We start from the raw sequence: 20,130 nt of genomic DNA on the forward strand, positions 1-20,130 counted from the left end.
TATTATGTGACATTTGGCTCATGAGAGAAAAATTCATTTTCTATTTGCAAATATTTGCAAAATTGGTTCTTATTGAGAGCATTATACCTAGCACCCAGTATCAGAAGATCCAAGTAACCATTATGATTATTAAGCATTAACAGTGATGTTCCCTATTATGAATTTGGTCCTGCCACTCTGCCAGTTCTGTTGGACATTCACACTATCCATTATTAAACGGGCTTAGGTGTCCCAAAGTCCCAAAAGGAAACTATTATCTATCATTGAAATTAATGACATACAGGCAGTCAAATAAGAAACAGTTGCCAATTTATGGAAAGTGTAGCACAAACTTTTAAAGTTACTATATAGTGCAATAAAAATAAGAAGCAATGATAATCCATGAGAATTCAGCACATTGTTCAATTCAATTAGCAGAATGCAAGGACTTCAGAAGATGGCACACTGAATTCAAAGAGAGAAAGGCATGGGTTTGGAGAGTGGCAGGGAAATGGACGTTTAAAGAAGTTAGTCACTTTATAAGTGGCCAGCTATAGAAGAAAGCAGAAAGAGAAACATAAAGATTCTTGCCACAACAAAGAAAGGCAAAATTTTGGAGATTTCTTGACACAGAAAAGAGGGAGAGAAATTTATAAGATGTAGCATTCATACATGCACATATCAGCTAAGGGGGAGCAACTTTTTCACAGATGCACTTCACTCAAGAAAGGAGATTAAATCAGGAGGAATGTTCTGAATTATAAAAGAGAAGGGGGCAGAGAGAAGAATGACCTTTCCTTTGCAGCTTGTACAGAGAGTCCTTGAAGGTCAGTATTAGATGGATCCTTCAACAGTTGAAGGGAAAGAAAGATAGGAAGGGGATCCCTTAAATAACTGATTCGTCAGTGCTCTCTGGATGGGTTTGCTCAGTGTGCTCCTTGGCTTCTTAAATCATGGGTCTCCTGGAGCTGGGAATTCTGACTAGTTAAGTAATTCTGACTAGTTAAATTCTGACTAGTTAGTAAGTTAGTACTAGTAAGTTAGTAAGTTAGTACTAGTTAGTAAGGGTGGGTTTTGGTATACCATTCCTTTGTCTGATTCTGGATCCAGCTGATCAAGAGAAGCCAGTGGGCTTTCCAATTCAGCCGGGCTGCTTCAGGGATTCTGAAAGACCGTGCTTCCAAAGTTGAAGAAGACAACCTACTAGAGGAATTGGCTCAGCTCTTGTAAGGCCCAGCAACCTCCTTGGGTCTGTATTCCAAGTCTAATTCAGTGGTGGACACCAACAACCTCTGCCCACTTGAGCAAAACACTGGCCAGGCTCACGTTCAGTCTGAGAATGAGATGTGTGGCTCCAGAGAGCTCAAAGAGATTAATCTCTGGGCTAAACAAAAAGGTGGCAAGTGAAGCTCAGGACTTAGCATGGTCTCCCTCTCTGCAATTCTCCTGAGCAACTATGGCTATGGATGGACATAAAAAGAGGTGACTTTTCTTCTCCTTTTATAGTCATTTCTACCCCAAGGCAAAAGTGTTGCTAGTCTAGGTAGTTCAACCTGGGAAAAAATGGGGGGAGGGAGAGGCAAAAGAGGAGGTCAAGACTAACAAAAGAAAGTTAGAAAGGGACAAAAAAGAAGAAGGTGAGTGGTTGAGATAATGGTTTTCCTCCTGCCTTGAAGAAAGGGATTGTCAGAAGGTTGATGGCTCTATAAAAGTTTTCCAGACTTCTTTTGGTTAACAAAAGAAGTTCCAAGGAAAAACTGATGTGTGGTTGAAAAGTAGATGCCCGTGGTTTTGATGAATGAAAGGAATGGCCCAGGAAAAAGTCATGGCTCTGGCAAGATTACCTTATGCAGATATCTTTTTACAATACTGCCATTGTTTTACCAAGAGATTTAGCAATCAGAGAGGCAAACGGGGAGAATTAAAGGGGATGTCTATGTGCAGTCTTAGTTTAAAGGGGACATCCTTGGATGCTTTGGGACAATGAAGGGCCCCCATTTTTTCATCAAACTGAGGTCCTTTTCCCAACTTGACATGCCTGCCAGATCCTTCTAGTGCATAAAGATATTAGAATGGAATTGTTCCCTGCAATTAGCATTTTTTTATTATTTTTACTTTTGGCTTGGCTGTAGTATGAAGTGTGCCAAATTGCAGGTATCATGCGGGGAGCAATTCATGTAACATCTCCATGAATGTGTCTAATCCCCTTTTCAATATTTTGAGCATCACCATGTTTTATGACAGTGAGCTATGTGAATGAATTAGGACATGTTGCTACTTCCTATATAGACAGTGAGCCATACTGTCCTCCATGAAATCTGTTCGATTTTAATTTCCCATCTAAGTCCGTGTTGTCCTCCCTATCGGTCATTCCGCATTATGTGACCACTGAGTATACTGTGTCCTCATCGAGTTAATTTATTTGTAAATATTTGACATACTTCTGCCAATATGGGGGTTTCCTAGTGAAGCCGGTAGGTGCCTCCCTGTTGTAGATGCATAATATTATTTTGGCTGCATAACCTAATGGTGCTCCCATCAACACTTCTGAGACAGGATATCTGTGCAGAAGTCCTCTTTTTGGGCTGCCTGAAAGTACTGCTTAAAGAAAAGGAAGCTTATTTTCATATAATGCCCCATTAGTAGGGTTGCAAGACTGTGTGAAATTTGCCGGCTTGCATGCTGCTACAGCTTTCTGTGTTGCTGTCTTGATAAAATACACGCTCATCAAAAGTGAAGCACATTTCAGTCCCATTGATTTTTTTCCCCCCATCTGAGGATTAAGTAGAGGTTTAAATCTCTCCTGTTGAAATCAAAGATATTTCAAAGTGTTTACCCACAGCTGGACCATGCCCAATGTGTTTGGAACGATAGCTGGCTGTTTTGAGTTTGGTTAATGGATGTCAGTAATGATGAGCGGAGATGAATTTGTCCAGTGACTGCTAAGTGTCACAAGGCAGTTTTTCTAAACAGCTACAGTGTGTGTTGTAATAATAAGCAGCTCAGCCCAGAAATCTGAGCTGCTTAACCCTGTGGTGTTGGCAAGTCCAATGATCCCACTGGTATGCACTGAATCAAACACAGGGATCCCAGCCAAACCTTGGCATCAGGAGATTAAAGAGAGAGGGGGGGAGGACCTTTTGGAGAAAGAATAGGAGACAACAAAGCCTCCAAAATTCCACTTATCTTGCCGACACTGATGCTTGACAATGTTAGAAGAGGGGAAAAAAACATCTTGCAAGATTTAAAATGTTATTCAACTTCCTTATTGAGTCTGCCAAAAAGTAGTATGTCTTTGCGGTTATAGAAAGCAGTATGCTGTATAAGGTCTTTATCTAGCGGAAGCCGATTTAAGCTTTTCTGAAACATTTGTCAAATTGTGCAATTATGGCTGTGGAATCAGTGGTTATGTTAGGAGCACTTGGAAGGCAATGATTTTAAACAAGCACTAGCAGGTTGCACTCTGCATAGGATGAGGCTATATGGTTGAGATCCTAATCTGATGAAATTGGGATGTGTGAGTAAAATAGCACTGCTACTTTCCACAATAGAAATGGGTGGGTTCTCAAAAATCAGTTTTGTTCTACATTAGCAGAGTCATTTTGGAGTCCAAAATTTCTTTCTCACAATTTATTTTTATTCCAAAGAAATATTTTCAAGACTGGATGGGGGCCTTTAAAATACAATTATCTAGTCGATTTCACTTTGCTTTTGATTTCAAGGATATTCAGGTCTAGTTCTCAGAGATGGTAAAGCTGAATTAATAGGGTTCGTCTGGCTGGCTGGGGGATTCTGGGAGTTGAAGTCCACTCATCTTAAAGTGTCCAAGTTTGGACAACACTGGGCTAGATGAACCACCTTCTGTATGTATAAAATTCAATTTAATCTGATAGCTTTCTATATACAGGGATTTTATTTGTTTGTTTATTTTTATTTTATTTGCTGCTTGGTGTTTGTGGGGAATCCTTCAATAAGGTATATTCTCCAATCCAATCAGCAATGGATTACCGTAATGGAGAAGTTGCAGTAAAGGAAAAGAAAACCTTCCTTTCTCTTAGCCAGGTTAATCTTCTCCTACCTGATTATCTTTGAACAGCCATTAACTTCTCATCATCCCATAGGATGTAGTTATACAAATTGAGATTCCAGGAATCTGCGGTCACCAGCAACCACTGGTGCCCACCCCAAGTTCCTGCCACTGGATTCTAATGTCACGAGACAGAAGGGGAGAATTATTTTTATACCTGTGATATAATTATATTTACTATATTTATTTGATTGGGTCTCAATGAAATGAAATCAAAGTCAGTTCTCATCCTGGCCCCACCTACTTTTTGAAATGTGGCCATGGGTCTGTCCCTCAACAGCCAAATCTGGTCCTCAGACAGAAGAGAAAAGAGGTACCTCTGCCTTAGATATCAAGAAGGAACAACAATGTTCATCTAATGATCCTGATCCAAGAAGGCTGTGCTTTTGCAACAGATGGCCAATGCTCTGCATCTCTGTTTCAGTGAAAGGAAGGGGATAACTGACAATCCATCCCTTATTCCCCAGATATCTCTGTTTGTCTTAGAATAATACACAAACAACAGCCACCTTTCGGCTGACAAAAAGCAAGATATTTGGACATGTGGTGAGGAACCGAGAGCCAATACGGCCCCCAGAGCTTTCCAGGATCAGTCAGAAGCTGATTGTATGCTCAGCCGAATGGGCCAGTGTATGGCTTTACTCTCAGTCAAATCTGCTGCTCTCTAAAGATTTTTCTCTTCTCTCTTGCGGTGAGGCTTCTCCTTCCAGATGGACAGACCTTTGAGGGTATTATGATGTGAAGCATGTTCAACACAATATTGTCACAGGGGAATTAGTTCATCAGCAAAAAAGAAAATAAGTGCTCAGTCTCATAGGTTTGAAGGGACCCTGGAACTCCTCAGAATGGAAATATAGCTGGAATTCCAGAATTCAAGGAGAGAATACAGAAGGCGAAGATGACTCAGTCTTCCATTCTACTGGCACATTTCTCCCAGCTTTCAGCATATGAAAAGGAGAGCTTTTAAACAGAGGCTTATGTTGCCTTGGAAAGTTACAGCTAGAGTGGTTCCATAACTCGTTAAGCCTGTTCTGTGAAATCAAGGATGTGCAACTTCCACCAGCTTGAGGGCCACAACAAGCTTTACACACTGTGCTAAGAGCCACACTCCCAAGGTCTGTAGGCTCTATTGGGTTGTGCAACTTAAAGAGGTCAAAGAGGTGTTCTCATAGCTTAACTTCCCGCTATGTAATTGGCTCTACACACTTTGGGCTCTGGGGGCCATGAAAGGGATATTGGCAAACCACATATGGTCCTGGGCACACTTTCTTCATTTCTGCCTCAGCATTGAAACATAGAATTGGTCAGAATGTCTCCCTGAGATGGAGGAGTTGGGATAAGCCTGATTTCCCAGATGACCTGTGACAGAACTATGAAAGAGGTGGTGTTCTTCTTGATTTCTCAGTGGTTTTTTATCCACTGATGATAGTATAGTTCTGGACTGTCTGTGTGGATTGACAGTGGGAGGCCCAGTGTTGTGGTGGTTCTCTTTTCTTCATGGCTGGTCCTGGTTGGTGCTAATGGGGTGGGGAAGACGTCAAGCCTAAAGCCCTTGATTTGTGGGGTGCCACAGGGCTTGACACACTATCCCTTCTGTTTAACCTCCACATGAAACCTCTGGGTGAGGTCATCACCAATATACTGATGATACCTAGTTGTATGTCTCAACTTGTGCCAGCCAATTGATGGTGTCAAGATCTTGTTCCTGTGCCTGAAGGCTGTTAGGGTCAGTATGGGGAGGAACAGGCTTAAGCTTAACCCTGACACAACTGAATGGCTGTATATTTCTGAGTCTTCCAATTCCATGGAGTTTCCACCTTTAGTTCCAAATGGTGTAGCACTGCTGCTGGACACAGCTAATGTGCAATTTAGGATCCTTCTCAACATTCAGCTTTTGCTTGAAGAGCTGGTGGCAGCTATGGCTGGGGAGGGGTTTTGGCCAGATTCATCTTCATTACTGGACCAGGAAACCCTTCTCATATCCATTACACCTTAATTACCTCACATATGGACTATTGCAATACATTGTACATGGGGCTGCCCTTGAAACCCACTCAGAAGTGGTAGCTGGTCCATAATGTGGCACTGCAGGCAGTTATGAGTGTATCTCAGGATTTTCATGTGACACCTCTGCCACACAAGCTGCACTGGTTACCACTAAACTGCACTGGTTACCAGTAAACTGCAATTCAAGGTGTTGGTTTTAACCCATAAAGCCCTTCACAGCACAGAACCTGGTTATTTACTGTATTGAATATTGTTTTCAACTTACATGCTCTCCAAAATCGTGATAAGGTGGACATTTATTAACATGACAAATAGATAAATACATACTGCATGTACTACAGAAGCTTGGGTGACATTTTTCTGCAAGAGAGAAAGAGAAATGAAACTACTTTATATGTATTTATACTGATTGCTTATGTATGTGTTGTTTTTACTGGATTGTTATAAGCCGCCCAGAGTCGATCTTCTGTGAGATGGGCGGCCTTACAAATTTGATTAATGAATAAATAAGTGAGTTAGATCCTGGAGATATCTAGTCTGGTATATGCCTGTAGCTGGGAAGGAGGGGGAGAGAAATTTTCTCTGCTTCCCTAAATATTTTATAACAAAGACTAATCACTACAAGTTTCCTTTAAAAATGCCATCCACTTTTTTTAGGTGTCCCACTAAACTTTCAGGCTAGTTATAGGCCTGGCCCACTGTGGTTTCTTCAGGGTCTCTAATAAGCTCTGCAGTTAGAAATTGATATAATTAGACTTGGAGTGGCCATTGTTCATCAGGTCCCCAGTATGGGGAGAAAAGGTTCAATTTTCTGTCTCCGTCTGCACAGTTGTAAAGTGTTCCACAGTGCTGCTCTTTACATAACAAAATATGTGAAGTGAATATGCTTCTCTAGTTTGGTCCTGAGAAAGATAAAATAGGAGTCTCCTGTGCCCCAGAGAGATTCTCCTGTAATCAGGCGTTGGACCCGATGGGATGGCTCATGCCGTCACAACTGAGAAATATTCATGTGTGTATTTAGATGTGTATGTTTACATGTGTGTAGGTGTGATTAACAAATGGGAGAGGGGGAGCTTAAAAGCCAAGCATTTTAGCTTCTGTCAAGGTTATCTGCAAATGGGGACAAGTGATGTCACCGTTATGTCATTTGTGCAACGATCTCATGAGGTACGGGATGTTATTCTGATGTTACTGTGATTTCTAACAGATAGATATGGCTTTCTTTCTTTCTTTTTCTTATTTCCTCAAATAAGAATAAACGTGGAAGGTATAGAATGTTTTAGAAGAGAATATTTTAAGTTCAAATCAGAGGACCAAGACTATCCACCAGGTTGGAGCCATGTGCTCTCAAAGTGTCTGGTTTTGTGTTTAGAGATTTTCTGTTATTTAAAATACTTGCTGGATCAATGGCCTTTATTAACAAATCAGACTGACTGCAGCGATTTGAACGAAGTGATTCACCATAGGTTTATTCAAGTGATTAGCTGTTTTCTTCTGGGCTCTCAACTGCTATGATCAAGGAGCTGCTAACTAAAAAATCAAACTGTTATGATCAAGGAGCTGCTAACTAAACCCCTGTCCCTGTTTGCAAAGCTAACTAAAACACGCACGCATGGAAAGAGAGAAAGAGAGAGGTCATCAGCCCCAGTAAAATTAACAATGCAACTTCAGTCTTATCCTTTCCCTTCAGTGGCATTTTTGAATAAACAGCTATAAGAACCGAAGTGCTAAATCTGTGATATAGAAGCCCAACGGTGTGGCCTTGTCTTCCACCATGTCTCCAATGCTTTCCTCCTGCACGTTTTCATTATGGTATTATAAGAGTGTCTCTGCAAAGCTTTTAGAGTATGATTCTCTTGTACATCGTGGCTGTGTCCTTGCAAGATGGCTACAGTGTCGCTGAACAGAGAGTTCCCACCATATGTGGGGATCTGAGTCTCCAATCATTTGACTGCACAGTATCTTTTTTCCCTTCATTCTGTTTCCACAAGCAGTTATTGGGGATTTGACATCTTATTATGCTACATGGGGTAAAGGGGGAGCAGTCAGTTATGATCCCAAAATGAGTTGCATGTTGATGGGGCAGCCATACAGATTGATTGAATGATCGAATGAATGAGTATGTAAGTAAATAAGTCAGAGATGGAGAACATGTGGCTCTCCAGATGTTGCTGAACTACAAATCTATTTATTTCTCTAAATAAATAAATAAATCTGGCCTCTTTCAGCTCCACTTGGCCATGCTAAGTGGAGCTGTTGGGAATTGTACTCCGGCAACATCTGAAGAAGTTCCACCTCTACTCCAAAACATGGGAAAGAGAAGAACCACTTAGAAGAGCACAACCTTCTCCATATTCAACTACTTTTCATGCTTGTTTTCCTTTACCACCCACAGACAGCAAGCACAGATTCCTATTGCGACAGCTGGTGTCGTCTACCCGGGAGCAATTGCCATGACAGGAATGCCCTCCCCACATCTTCCCTCAGAGCATTCAAGTGTATCTAGTAGCCCAGAGCCTGGGATGCCCGTTATCCAGAGCACTTATGGTATCAAAAGTGAGGAGACTTCCCATGTCAAAGAGGAGATCCAGGCCGAGGACATCAATGGTGAAATGTACGAAGATGATGAGGATGAAGACGATGACCCCGACGTGGACTACGGCAGTGATAGTGAAAACCACATTGCAGGACAAGCCAACTGATAAGGGGTTCCCATTCTTGGTTTTGACCTTGGAGGACTTTAGCGGAGAGCCCCGTCTGGTTTCTTACCCAGTGGCCAAGCACATGAACTTAATCCTCATACACTGACTGTTACTTAAAACTCTTTAGTCTTAACTAGTTGGGACATCAGCTGATCACGAGATATCAGCCTGCATTGAAAACTTTGGAAAAGCAAGGAAGAAATTCTAAAAAAAAAGACAAAGGCTCAGAGGAAGAAACCCTATCAAGGAAGTCAATGATGACAAAGAAAAAAAGGACAAAAATAAGCTATGGGTAACATAATGCCAGTAATTCAGCTGCTATACCCAAGCACTGAAGTCTTACCCGTTCGACCTTTTATTATTTTTTTTTCAAATAAACTTTATGGCTATTTGTTCTATAATGTTCTAGAAAATTCTCACTCAGGTACACAGTGCCAACAAGTGGCTTGTGAATGTGTTCTGTTGTTTTGTGTACAATTTAAAGAAAAATTAAGATTTTGGGGTGGGGTTGGGAGAGATAATGCATCTGATGAAGGGGGGGAAGAAATGATACAATTCTTTTAATTCCTTCCCCCCTCCTCTATTTTTCCACCACCTTTTCTTCCCCACCTTTCCAGAATGAGACTTGAAAGCATGTTATGCATCTGGCTGGAATGCGGGGACCAAGCCAGGTTGGATGAGTCATGGTTGCTTAGCAGCAGGGAAGAGATCCTAAGGATCCTAAGGATGTAGGAGAATCAAGATGCTGGAGATTGAATATTTAGGATCTGCTCAGAACCTTTGGTGTCTTATACCAGTGCCAATGGGATACTGTGCAGGATGCAATAAACTTTTGCATTACTTATATCATTTACAGCCCAGACCTTTGATCTTATGAACACACCTTATGCCAGGTCAGGCCACTCATCCTTTTAGAACAGGAATGGGCCCTCAATCTACCTTCAAAGCTCCTGAAATCAGTGACCTGACCCTTCCCTAGAGCTCTCTCCATGAGAAGACAAGAAGGTATCAGAAAAAGTGAATAGTGCCCACTTTGAGCCCTGACCCCACCTGTTGCCAGCTGTGTGGCCCTAGCTGATTACTCCTGAGGAAATGTAGCTCTTGACAGAATAAAGGTTGCCCAGTCCTCATCTGGACCTGTGCATCTTGGTCTAGCAGACAGTGGGTTCTCAACCCCTCCAAAATTCTGAATGACAGCCCTTTTGCAAATAAAGTTTATGGTCCAGCACTCAGTTATGGTCTTTTCAAAGAGAAAGACATAAATTAACCATCCAAAATCCAATCCGTTGACTATATATCTGTCCTTTCTTATTGTTCTATCCAAATCTTTAGAAGAATCCTTTCAGTCATCAGGTCTCAGATCAGGATCTCCTAGGAAGATTCCCATGGCCTCTTCCCACTTTCATCTCTGCTCAGCCCTGATGAGCATTAACTGAGCAAATTCTGCTATATGGGCTGCAGTTAGACATGATCTATATCTCTGTTGTAGCCACCCCAAACAACCAACCAAACAACCAGCCTTCCTTTCTAGGCAAGTACTACTTTCACCCTTCCACCAATTGCACACCAGACCAAGTGCCAAATCTGTACTAATGTGAGAAATGATTTCCATTTCATGTTTTCTTTTCTCATTGGTTGTCTTGATTTTCTTTCTTTCATATTGTCTTCAGTCTTAAATTAGGGCAATATTGTGTCTTAGACAATCCCTTGAAGAAGTCCATTGCCAGCAGCTGATAAGGTTAGTTATTGTTCCTTTTTTTTTAATGAACTGTAATGGAAACTGTAGGAGCCATTCTCAGGTGAATCAATGAAGATATATTTGGATTTGTGTATGTGTGGGTGTATGTGCATGTATTGTGTGTCAATGGTACTAATAAGGAAAAAAAATAGACAATTGTGAGATGGAAAATGAATAACTGGATTGTATTCACAAAATGTTTGAGTCTGTATGCCATCATAACTTACCCCACAAGTAGCTAGGTATAGAAACATAGATTTTTACAGAGGAAAAAAGAGGAAGAACCGGCTTCCTAATAAGGTCACTGGAATGAAAAGAAAAGGATTGGCCAAAGCCTTCTGTCCACATTTTCAGACCCACAGTTACATCTTTTATATGATGGGAGCTGAGTCTACATCTTACTGTCACACCAATAACATGTTGTGTCATTCGTGGAGAATCACATGGAGCATGTGAGTGATTCACCCAATGTGTCTGACTTCTTCTTGCTTTACACATGTTGCTATGAGTGCAGAAGCTGAAGCTTTAGACTTGTTTCCCATGGCATGAAGTAGGGCTTTGAATAGAAGTGCTAGGAGATACCCCCATGTCACTGAGAACTGTTTTTGGGGTTTCAGGGAAGTTCTACTAGCCAGAATAATTTGATTCACAAACCAACCAAGTCTAAGCATTTGCATTTCAGACACTGATTCCTCTGTTGAGGTGTACCTCCTGCTCAAAGGCCCTACTAACTGCCCCTAATACTACCTCATTCATTCCAATGTTAGAGGAGATTTGGTGTGCATAATCCTAATTTTGGGGGTACATTGGAATGAATGAAACACAATCTGCTACCAGAGTCTGTTGCATGTTCCCTGGACTTGTGTAAGGCTCTCTGTTGGGATGAAGATGGAAAGAACTTTGAAATAAGTGGGTTTAGTGTCCCCTTATTCTCTCCCCTCCCCCCAAGATTAGTGTGTGAGTCAAAATAAAATCAACTAAATGGAAAGACATTGGCCTCAGCAGGTCCACCTGCACTGTAGCAGTTTGATGGCCAGCCATGCCCAATCTTATCAACAAAACTGCTGATAGAAATAGAGAAGATAGGAGTGGCAGAACTGTCTTTCCTTCCTTCAGACCATTCTAATTGGTTTATTGCAAGTATAACTCTGCATGTATACTGATGATGGGAAAACGTAGCGTTCCAAAGAAGGTTTTTGAGAATCCCAACCTTCATTTGTTTTTAAAAAGTAGGAGATGGAACAAGCCTCCTGCCTTTCTAGTTGGAAAGCTATGTTTGCATACGTACATGCAATCAATGCCCAGTGGATCTCAGAGGTTGAGGACAGCTGCAGAGTAATATTAAAAGTAGTCATTGATGGGGGGGGGTTGCACAGGGCAGGCTGAACCTACCATCCTAAACCCATTTCGTAAAGGAGTAACAGTGACTTATTTCTGAATAAACATCAATAGAATTAATGATAGGTAAGTGGGAAATTAGAAAATAAGTTTGCTATGCACTGTGCATAAGAACTGCAGAATTTAGGTTTAGGTCATACGGGTTGCCCAGTCTTTTCTGGACAGGGGAAAATGCTGGCATCCTATCGATGTAGGCCATCACAGATTTTCTCAAGCTATGGTGAGATTCCACCCCCACTTTGGCCCCATATTGGCACACTTCTAGTGCTTCCTTCAGCAAAATGTTTCCTGTTTCTCTCTTTCAAACAACTTGTTCCGGGATTCTATTCAGAAAAGTGCATCACAATTGTGATGTCTTCTTTTGTCTTGTTATGGTTGTATTTCATGATTGTGCACATTTTTTTTCAGCTGAACTGCTTCTTCATATTAATGTTGTAAAGATGCATATAATAATATGCAAACAATATGGCCAGCAGTTCCAGCTAGTAAATTATGCATAATTTATTTCTGTTTTTCTACATTATTTTTGATTTGGCAGTTACCATAAAGAATAAGTACAGCTGTTAAAAGTATTTTAAAAACAAATATATCCCTTCCTCCTTTTGATATATATTTAATAAACAGCTGGAATTTCACCATGGCCCATTCATCACTTTAGAGAAATTAAAATAATGCTGGGCCATCAAGTCCAGAATGAATTATAAGAGACTTGAAATTGATCGTAACTTTCCTCTGATCACTTGGATTATTAAACATACTCTTGAGCCTTTCAATATAGATTATAAATGTATAATGTGAAAACTGAACATTTTGTTCTCTTTTTCTATAAGGAAAAAAAAAACCCTCAACCAGATGGTTCCCTATTTTTCTGAGCAAAATATTTCTGACTCTTTGAGACCCTTGACTTCCGCCATTTTGCACAGGCAGATGGGGTTAATGATGTAGCTTTGCTCCACCTTAATACTTTATTTTAGCTCCAGATTCCATCAAAATATACAAGGTTGAAGTAATTCATAAATAGATGACATATGAGAATATTTAATCTTGGCTATGTCTGCGATGCAAAACACTGAACCGTTGCAATGGTTCGTGGTCCTAACGAATACTGCACCATGTTCCTCCTTGCAATTTCTCAAAAGTTTTGTTCTATTTCTGTTTTATTATGTTCTTCAAGTAATTGAGAATTTCTCCTGCTGATGTTTTGGAGCTTATTTTATTACTGGAGGTGCTGGAGAGTACCACCATTGAAGTGGTTTTCTGCTACACCTCTTTCTATGATTCAGAAGCTTTTTGGAATATTCACACTCCCAAGCTAAAAAAGACCAAAGGGAGGAAATTCTTTTTAATGTCTTCCCTTGGGACTGAATGAAAGCTGGAGAAGCCAGGGAGGCTGCAGAGAGAAGCTTGTGTAAAGACAGACAGGATGATCTCACATACAGGTAGTCCCCAGTTTAAGAACAAGTTCTATTCCCAAGGTCTGTCCTTAAGTCGAATTTGTATGTAAGCTGGAACAGTATTATTGTATAATACTGTATAAGTAGTATTGTGTAATTAACTTGAATCACTGTGAATTTAACTTGAATGTTGCTACAATAGGCTCCGTTCGTAACTCTGGGGCGTCCTTAAACCAGGTGTTCTTAACCCGGGGACTATCTGTACTCTTTAGACATCTCACAGACTAATTCAAATGCAAGGACACCACCCTCTCTCCAACTGACATTTCCACACAGTTCTCTTCTCCTTTGAAAGCAAATTTTACAGCAAATTCACTTTCATGATATTGAACAAGGATTGGTAGGAAATTATATATATAATTTCCTACTGATCCTTGCTCAATATCATGAAAGTTAATTTGCTGTAAAATTTGCTTTCAAAGGATGTTTCTGCGTAACCCAACTGCATTGAAGGAAGCTTCAAAAAGAAGTAAGCCTACATACGGAGAGTTTTGGGGGTTATGTATTCCCAATTTATGATAGCCTGACCTTAAGCCCAGGGTGTGAAAATGAGACCTGTTGTTCTAGTGTATGCACATGGTGCCGAATCCAACTAATGGAAATATTAGTTTATGAAAGGTTTCCCGCAACAGAACATCTCTGTGACGCTGTGACCCAGAGCTGCCTGCCTTAACAACCAGGAGTCTAATGTGATTATGGTTGTAGGAAAAAGAGAGAGAGAAAGTGAGAAAAATTCACCATAATCATCCTGCTGGAAAAGAAATGCATTGCTACTCAGTGAGGCCTCTGGTTTGCAAGCATGCGAAAATTCTTGCAGGCATGAGAACCAGTCTCTGAAAAACGCATAAAATCCATCTTAATGAATTTGATGGAACACATTTTCCCTTTTTCAACTGGGGAAGCACCTTATAGGCTTTCTTGTGCTCAGAAGTGTACCTGATCATCCCAATTTTCTAAAGTGATAGCAGTAAGACAGAGAGCTGCAACAAACATTGAACATTCCCTTACAGCTAGAAATTATTTTGCACTCAAATACTATCATCCTATCCCAATAGAGTGATCCTATGTTTGTAAACCAGGAGGAGGGATCCACACCACGGTGTCACGACGGTTTCTGCATGGAGGGGATGGTGATCTTGTCCGAACCAAAAAACAATCACTTTGATCAGGTAGAGAGATTTCTTTAAATCCAAGAATGGCAAGATTCATTAAGCCTCATCCTGGCCACAGTGGAGAAGTTAAAATTCCCCAAGACAATCAAGAGAATTTAAAGTGATTTAGTTTTGGTTAATTTGTGCTCAGTGAAAATAAAGAGTCCCAAGTACTGCATTGTTCTGTATTCCTACCCCTCGATCCTTTTCAAAATTTCCTCTTCTTTGGCTCTGTATAAATGTTTATTATGCTGGCATTGGGAGTTTACTTTTTCAGGTCTTGATTCAGCTAGAGTTTATCATGACAGAAAGTACTATATTGTGGTCAACCACCTGTAAATCCCATGGAGCACAGTGGGACGTTAAGCATGTTAAGACACCAGTGGAACAGATAAATTGTGACAATATCAAATAATGTTTGCTCCATAGTAGAACCCACTGACTCCAGTGGGCTGTATCTGTAATTAGTCATATCCAACTTAAGCTGGATCAGGACCATAGCAGTGAGGCATCTGTCTTCTGATGTTACACGGCTGTTTTGCTGAACAAAAGCAGAAGTAAGACAGACAATAGTTCAAACCACCAGATCATCTAACTTCAATGCATTATTATAGAATACATCATGGAATGCATTTTTCTGTGCCTCCCCCCCCCCCATACAAGTTTCTCATGCTTTGTATGTGCAAAATAGGATCGTTAAATACTTTAACATCTTCATTCTGCTGTATTAATCCCAAAAGGGTTGCTAACAATTATTATTTCAGCCTTTAATTAGTTGAGTAATCAAATCTTCTCATTATTGCATGGATGGGGGGTCGATTTCTCAGTGACAATGTTTCAGAGATTGGCTTTTGCAGTAGACCCTTTTTCATTACTTTTTTTTCTCCACAAACAAAATTGTCTTTAACCTTCTTACAGCACACTTTTATAGACCTTTTTTTTTTGTAATATAATCCAAATGAGATGAACATTTATTGTCCCTGTGGAAGCCTCTGACATCACATGTCTTCTAAAGTTGAAAATAATTATACTCAGTACAATTGTAAGCTTCTCTTAGCAAAAACTTATCCCCTAGAATTAATGGCAACCAGACAATAGTGTCTATTTAAAGACATGGTTTAATAAGGGTGAACTGTTTAGTTCCTCCTTTTTGAATGAGTGAATTCACTAAGCCTGGATTCAAATGAATTCTCAACTCGTTAAACAGAGGATGCTTGTAATACTAGCTTATGAGACCATTGCTGTGTTAGTTTTTTTGCAATTGTGTCTTCTCTCTCTCTCCCTCTCTCTCTCTCTCTCTCTCCCTCTCTCTCTCTTTCTTCTCTGTATCTCATTGTCATCTAATTATGTGCTTACACCTGCCTTGCGGTTTCTTAAAAACCAATCTGTCTTGCAAAAGAGGAACTTTGAAAATTATTTTTAGCCTTATTCTCAGGATGTTTGGCAATGTCTTTTATACTTCTCCGAGTGACATTTTTTAGTATATTGTATGGGCCACGGTGTTGGTGTTGTGTTCTGCTACTCATTGCTCCTCTCTCAGAGGCCTCCTTAGATGCTCCCTTTGAAAAGGCCCAACAGGAGGCATTCTTTTCTGGTACCTTTCTTTTTCCTTTCCTTGGGAGTTAATGTGGGAGGCCAGAGGCTGTTGAAGTGGTATTGCGCAATGGAGTACAGGTCATTCCCAAATACCCTTTGGTCACCTTGTAACAAAATCACTGCAGGAACAACACCCTCCACCCCCAAGAATGTCATGGAATTTTTCTTCTCCTGTGAAAGAAAATTCAAAACCAAGTTCTTTTTCATCAAACTGAATGACAGCTGTTAGGGGAAAAAAGTAGGAGAATTCTTCTGCCAAAAAAACCCCAACAACCCTAACCTCCCCAAATTTGTTCTGATCCACAGAAATACAGCTATGTGAACTTCTGCTCAGTTCACTAAAACTTTAGCTGAAAGTTAAATAACCCATCCTGGATTGGGATGCTTATTTAAAAGACAAAATGCAGATTACTTGAATTCTTACTGCCAGTCAGTAAAGAAATCCATTATCTCAGTGCTTGGAAGAATCATCCAAGACCTGATAAATTCATTTGTTTGGGATTTCTGGCCCTTTTAAAAGATGCCCACACTTTCATAAATGTGCTTAGTAATGTCAGTATTCTAGCCTCATGATCAGTTGTATGTGTGATTCACTACACACCCAGAATCTACATTTCCCACCGGCCATTACATTTAGAATCCTAGACTGACGTAGAGATTTCAACAACAATTTCTGCTGAAGTTTACAGTTTGCATAATGTTTCAGAATTCAGGTCTGACTTTTTTTCCCCATTTCCATTTTTAACTGGATATTTTTACGAACTCCTATAGATGATCTAGATCCAATTAAGTATATTAAAGACCCCTGAATTCTTGGGAGAACATGCTTATATTTCCTTATTAAAATCTATTAGTTGGAAAGGCTTAACTTGGGCTGGACTGTGCTTTCAAATGTACTGTCTGACTCTTGGTCAGTCTTCTAAATCAATCAATTTTATATATAAGTATTTAGATTTTTCTGAACGTTCATATCTGGAAATGTTGGGGGCAAAAGGCAATCAACTAAAAACATAATTTTGAGGCCCCAAATCTCTGCTTTCAGATTCCCCCCACATACAAAAATGCCATGTTTATTTTAATTTTATAGTCATGTTGTGAAAGACTACTGTTCTTGAAAGTATTTTTCGAGGCACCCAAGCCTGTGTCCAAGAAAAAAAAAAAAAGGAAATAATGCTAACCCTAACCCATTTACTGAAGCTTGTCTTCAGTATATTAAAATGACCATACAGTTCAATCTTCTTCCCTGTCTTGCTACTTAATTTTAAGCTGAAATCCACTTAAATAATTTACTGCTGTGTGGTACTATTGAAAGCAAAACTGATGCATGCTTGAAATCAATGGAGCTCAAGTTATTTGCAACTCATTTATCCCATTGATTTTAAGTAGAAATATTAGCTCTCGATCCATTTGGAATTCATACCACTTGCCTCAAAGAAAACCTAGTATTATTAGGCCCCTGAATTTTTCTTCAGTACAGTAAAATCTGGGCTGGAGAAGAAAAAAAAATCCTCCACTTTGTAGCATTTCAACTGTAGACATCAAAGAGAGTAGATCTGATTTCTTGTCATCAACATGCAAGAAAAAGGCCTCCTATTGATGCAATGGTAGCGTAACCCAGAAGGAAGTGAGAAATTAGAACTGTGTGTATTTCTGGCCAGCTCCCCAGAATGGGTTAAATTACCTGTTTGAGAGGCAAATTCTGGATGCGGGGAAGAGATTTCCTTGACTCTGTGTGAACTCCCCTCCCATGTTCCTGGGATCTTGAGAATTTCTCCAGATGTCTCCATATTTACTAGTTAAGCTACATTTGAATGTATCTATGGATAGTCTGGATAGTTGGAAAATGACAGTGTTCCAACTGTTCTATGGATGCAGTTTCAGTCATGTTACTTTTCCAACTAAGCAAGCTTGGTGGATTTGACCTGCCATTTCCTTTTGAGCCTAGTTGGACTTCCTACTCATCTAAAGGGGGAATACCCACCAAGTCCAAATACATGGATATTTTTAAATATCCTGTTAGAAGGGAAAATATATGAAGTTAGAGAGCAGTGTTCATGACCTGTATTGGGGCCACCACAGATGTAAGGCATGTAATATGCGCAGTCAAAAATATTGCATAATCCTGCCCTGAATGTGTGTGTGTGTGTGTTCATTTTTATGTATGTGAATTTTTTCTTCATGATCTTATTGACAAAAACAATCTTGTCATTTCTTTTTCCTTTGGTCTAACAATTGGTGTTTGCCCCCTTTCCCCGTTAATAAATTGCTGACACAGGAATCAAGCCACCGAGCACTCTAACGTCTGACCATATCACTGAAGGTTTTGCAGGAAACTCAAAGATTCCAATCTATGCCAATGGCCGGGCTCACAGGACAGATATATACAGCGTGCAGGTGCAACCTTTCTTCTTTGCAAGATAACGTCTTCAGTTAGAGGTAATCATCCTGATTAGGGAACTAAGAGTGGGACAGAAAGTTTCTTCAAGAAATTACCATGTCTCTCCCCCCTCTGGGTAATCAACACTGTCAAGCAATGAGGAAGAGGTGAGGCTGGGAGATCTGGACTGTGACTTCAGTCCAGTATGCACTTACTTAGGAGTAAGTCCCCTTGGGCTCAATGGGACTTTCTTCTGAATTAGACATGAGTACAATGCGCTTGCAAGGTTGACACCCTTTCCCCTCTCCCATCCTTAACCTGAATGGAGACCACCATCACCTGCTCGGCAGGGCATACAGAGTATACTAGAATTGTTCTGTATATCTTTTTAACCAGCCATCAAGAAGATTATTGGGGGGGTCGAAAGCCTGTCTCACTGGCAGTGCTTGTTAATCCGGGTGAATGTATTTCCATAGCTCTGTTGGTTCTAAAGCGCTTATCTCTCCAAACTTTTTTTAATTAATTATTATTATTATTGTTATTATTATTATAATTATAAATGGAAAAAAGAAAAATTGCAGGAAAAAAAGAAAGAAGAAAAAAAAAGACAATCAAATGCTTGGAGCTTAAAACAAAGTGTGTGTGCAACCCTACCATCTCACTTGAAACTTAATAAAAGAAAAGAAAAAGAATTATGTAAATATAACATAGAGTTATAGATTTATATTTTGTTCATAACACATAGTGTAATATAAGTTGTATATTTTCATGTTTTGGTTTTATGTTATCATTCACACCATGATAAATAACAAAGATAAGAGTTGATGGACTCTTTAAAAAAAATGATGTGGGTTGCTAGAAACCTGGTTTGTTGGAGGGTGGGGCTTGATTCTTTTTTTTTTTTTTCATTGCCCTTTTTTCAGTATTATTTGCCCTGCAAGGCACCAATAAAAACAGCAAATGTGTTCTTTAAATAGACCGTGTTTCTGTTTCCAAATTCTTCATGCCAAAATGTGTCATTCTATTACAGAAATACAGAAGTAGCTTTGGGGAAAGTAAAAACATGCCTTGGTCCATCTAATTACTGCTCCCAAAATTCCCTCAGTGCTATATTCTGTTTTCCCTTTCAGCTGTGGTTTAGTGGGAATTTCTAGCCTTCATCAGATGATTACAGCATAGCACACACCAGTTTCTAAATGTGTGGACTTCAACTCCCAGAATTCCCCAGCCGGCATTGAAGTCCACACATCTCAACCAAGCCTGACTACAGGGTGAGGTGAGCTGCTGTGGGCAACCATCTAAAGGTGGGCGTGGAGAACCAGGCCAAGATTTCAGAGATGATATAGAAGTCAGGACAGACACCAACCAAGGATACAGAAACACAAGAGAGCAGACGTGTTGCTCCAGAAAATGTTGGGTTCATGGGGAAGGGGTCTCAGATCAGATCAGCTTCCTTTACAGGTCATTGGTTTCCCTTATGTAGTGCAGCTTTCTACTGATCCCAGTGATTCCACATCCATATGCATGTACACACACCACACACACAACTATGCTGGAAAAAAAAAATAGCAAATTAGATGCCCAAAGTCCATGTGATTCAAGAAGTGCAGACTTGCCATACCTGACTCAAATTCATATAAG

At 40.1% G+C, this 20,130-nt stretch overlaps 1 protein-coding gene across 1 annotated transcript in view; it reads left to right on the top strand.

The window, feature by feature from the left end:
• Window positions 1-19,445, top strand: part of SOX5 (SRY-box transcription factor 5) — a 391,244-nt gene extending 371,799 nt beyond the window's left edge. Inside the window, exon 14 of the mRNA XM_088141343.1 lies at window positions 8,469-19,445. Coding sequence (XP_087997469.1) covers window positions 8,469-8,775 — 307 coding nt within the window. The 3' untranslated portion in view covers window positions 8,776-19,445. The remainder of the gene's footprint in view (window positions 1-8,468) is intronic.
• Window positions 19,446-20,130: the final 685 nt, after the last annotated feature.

Source organism: Python bivittatus, unplaced genomic scaffold (assembly GCF_059951505.1).
Source record: "Python bivittatus isolate LINGU-HERP-01145 unplaced genomic scaffold, Pbiv_v1 ctg000330_np1212, whole genome shotgun sequence".
Classification (NCBI taxonomy): domain Eukaryota; kingdom Metazoa; phylum Chordata; class Lepidosauria; order Squamata; family Pythonidae; genus Python; species Python bivittatus.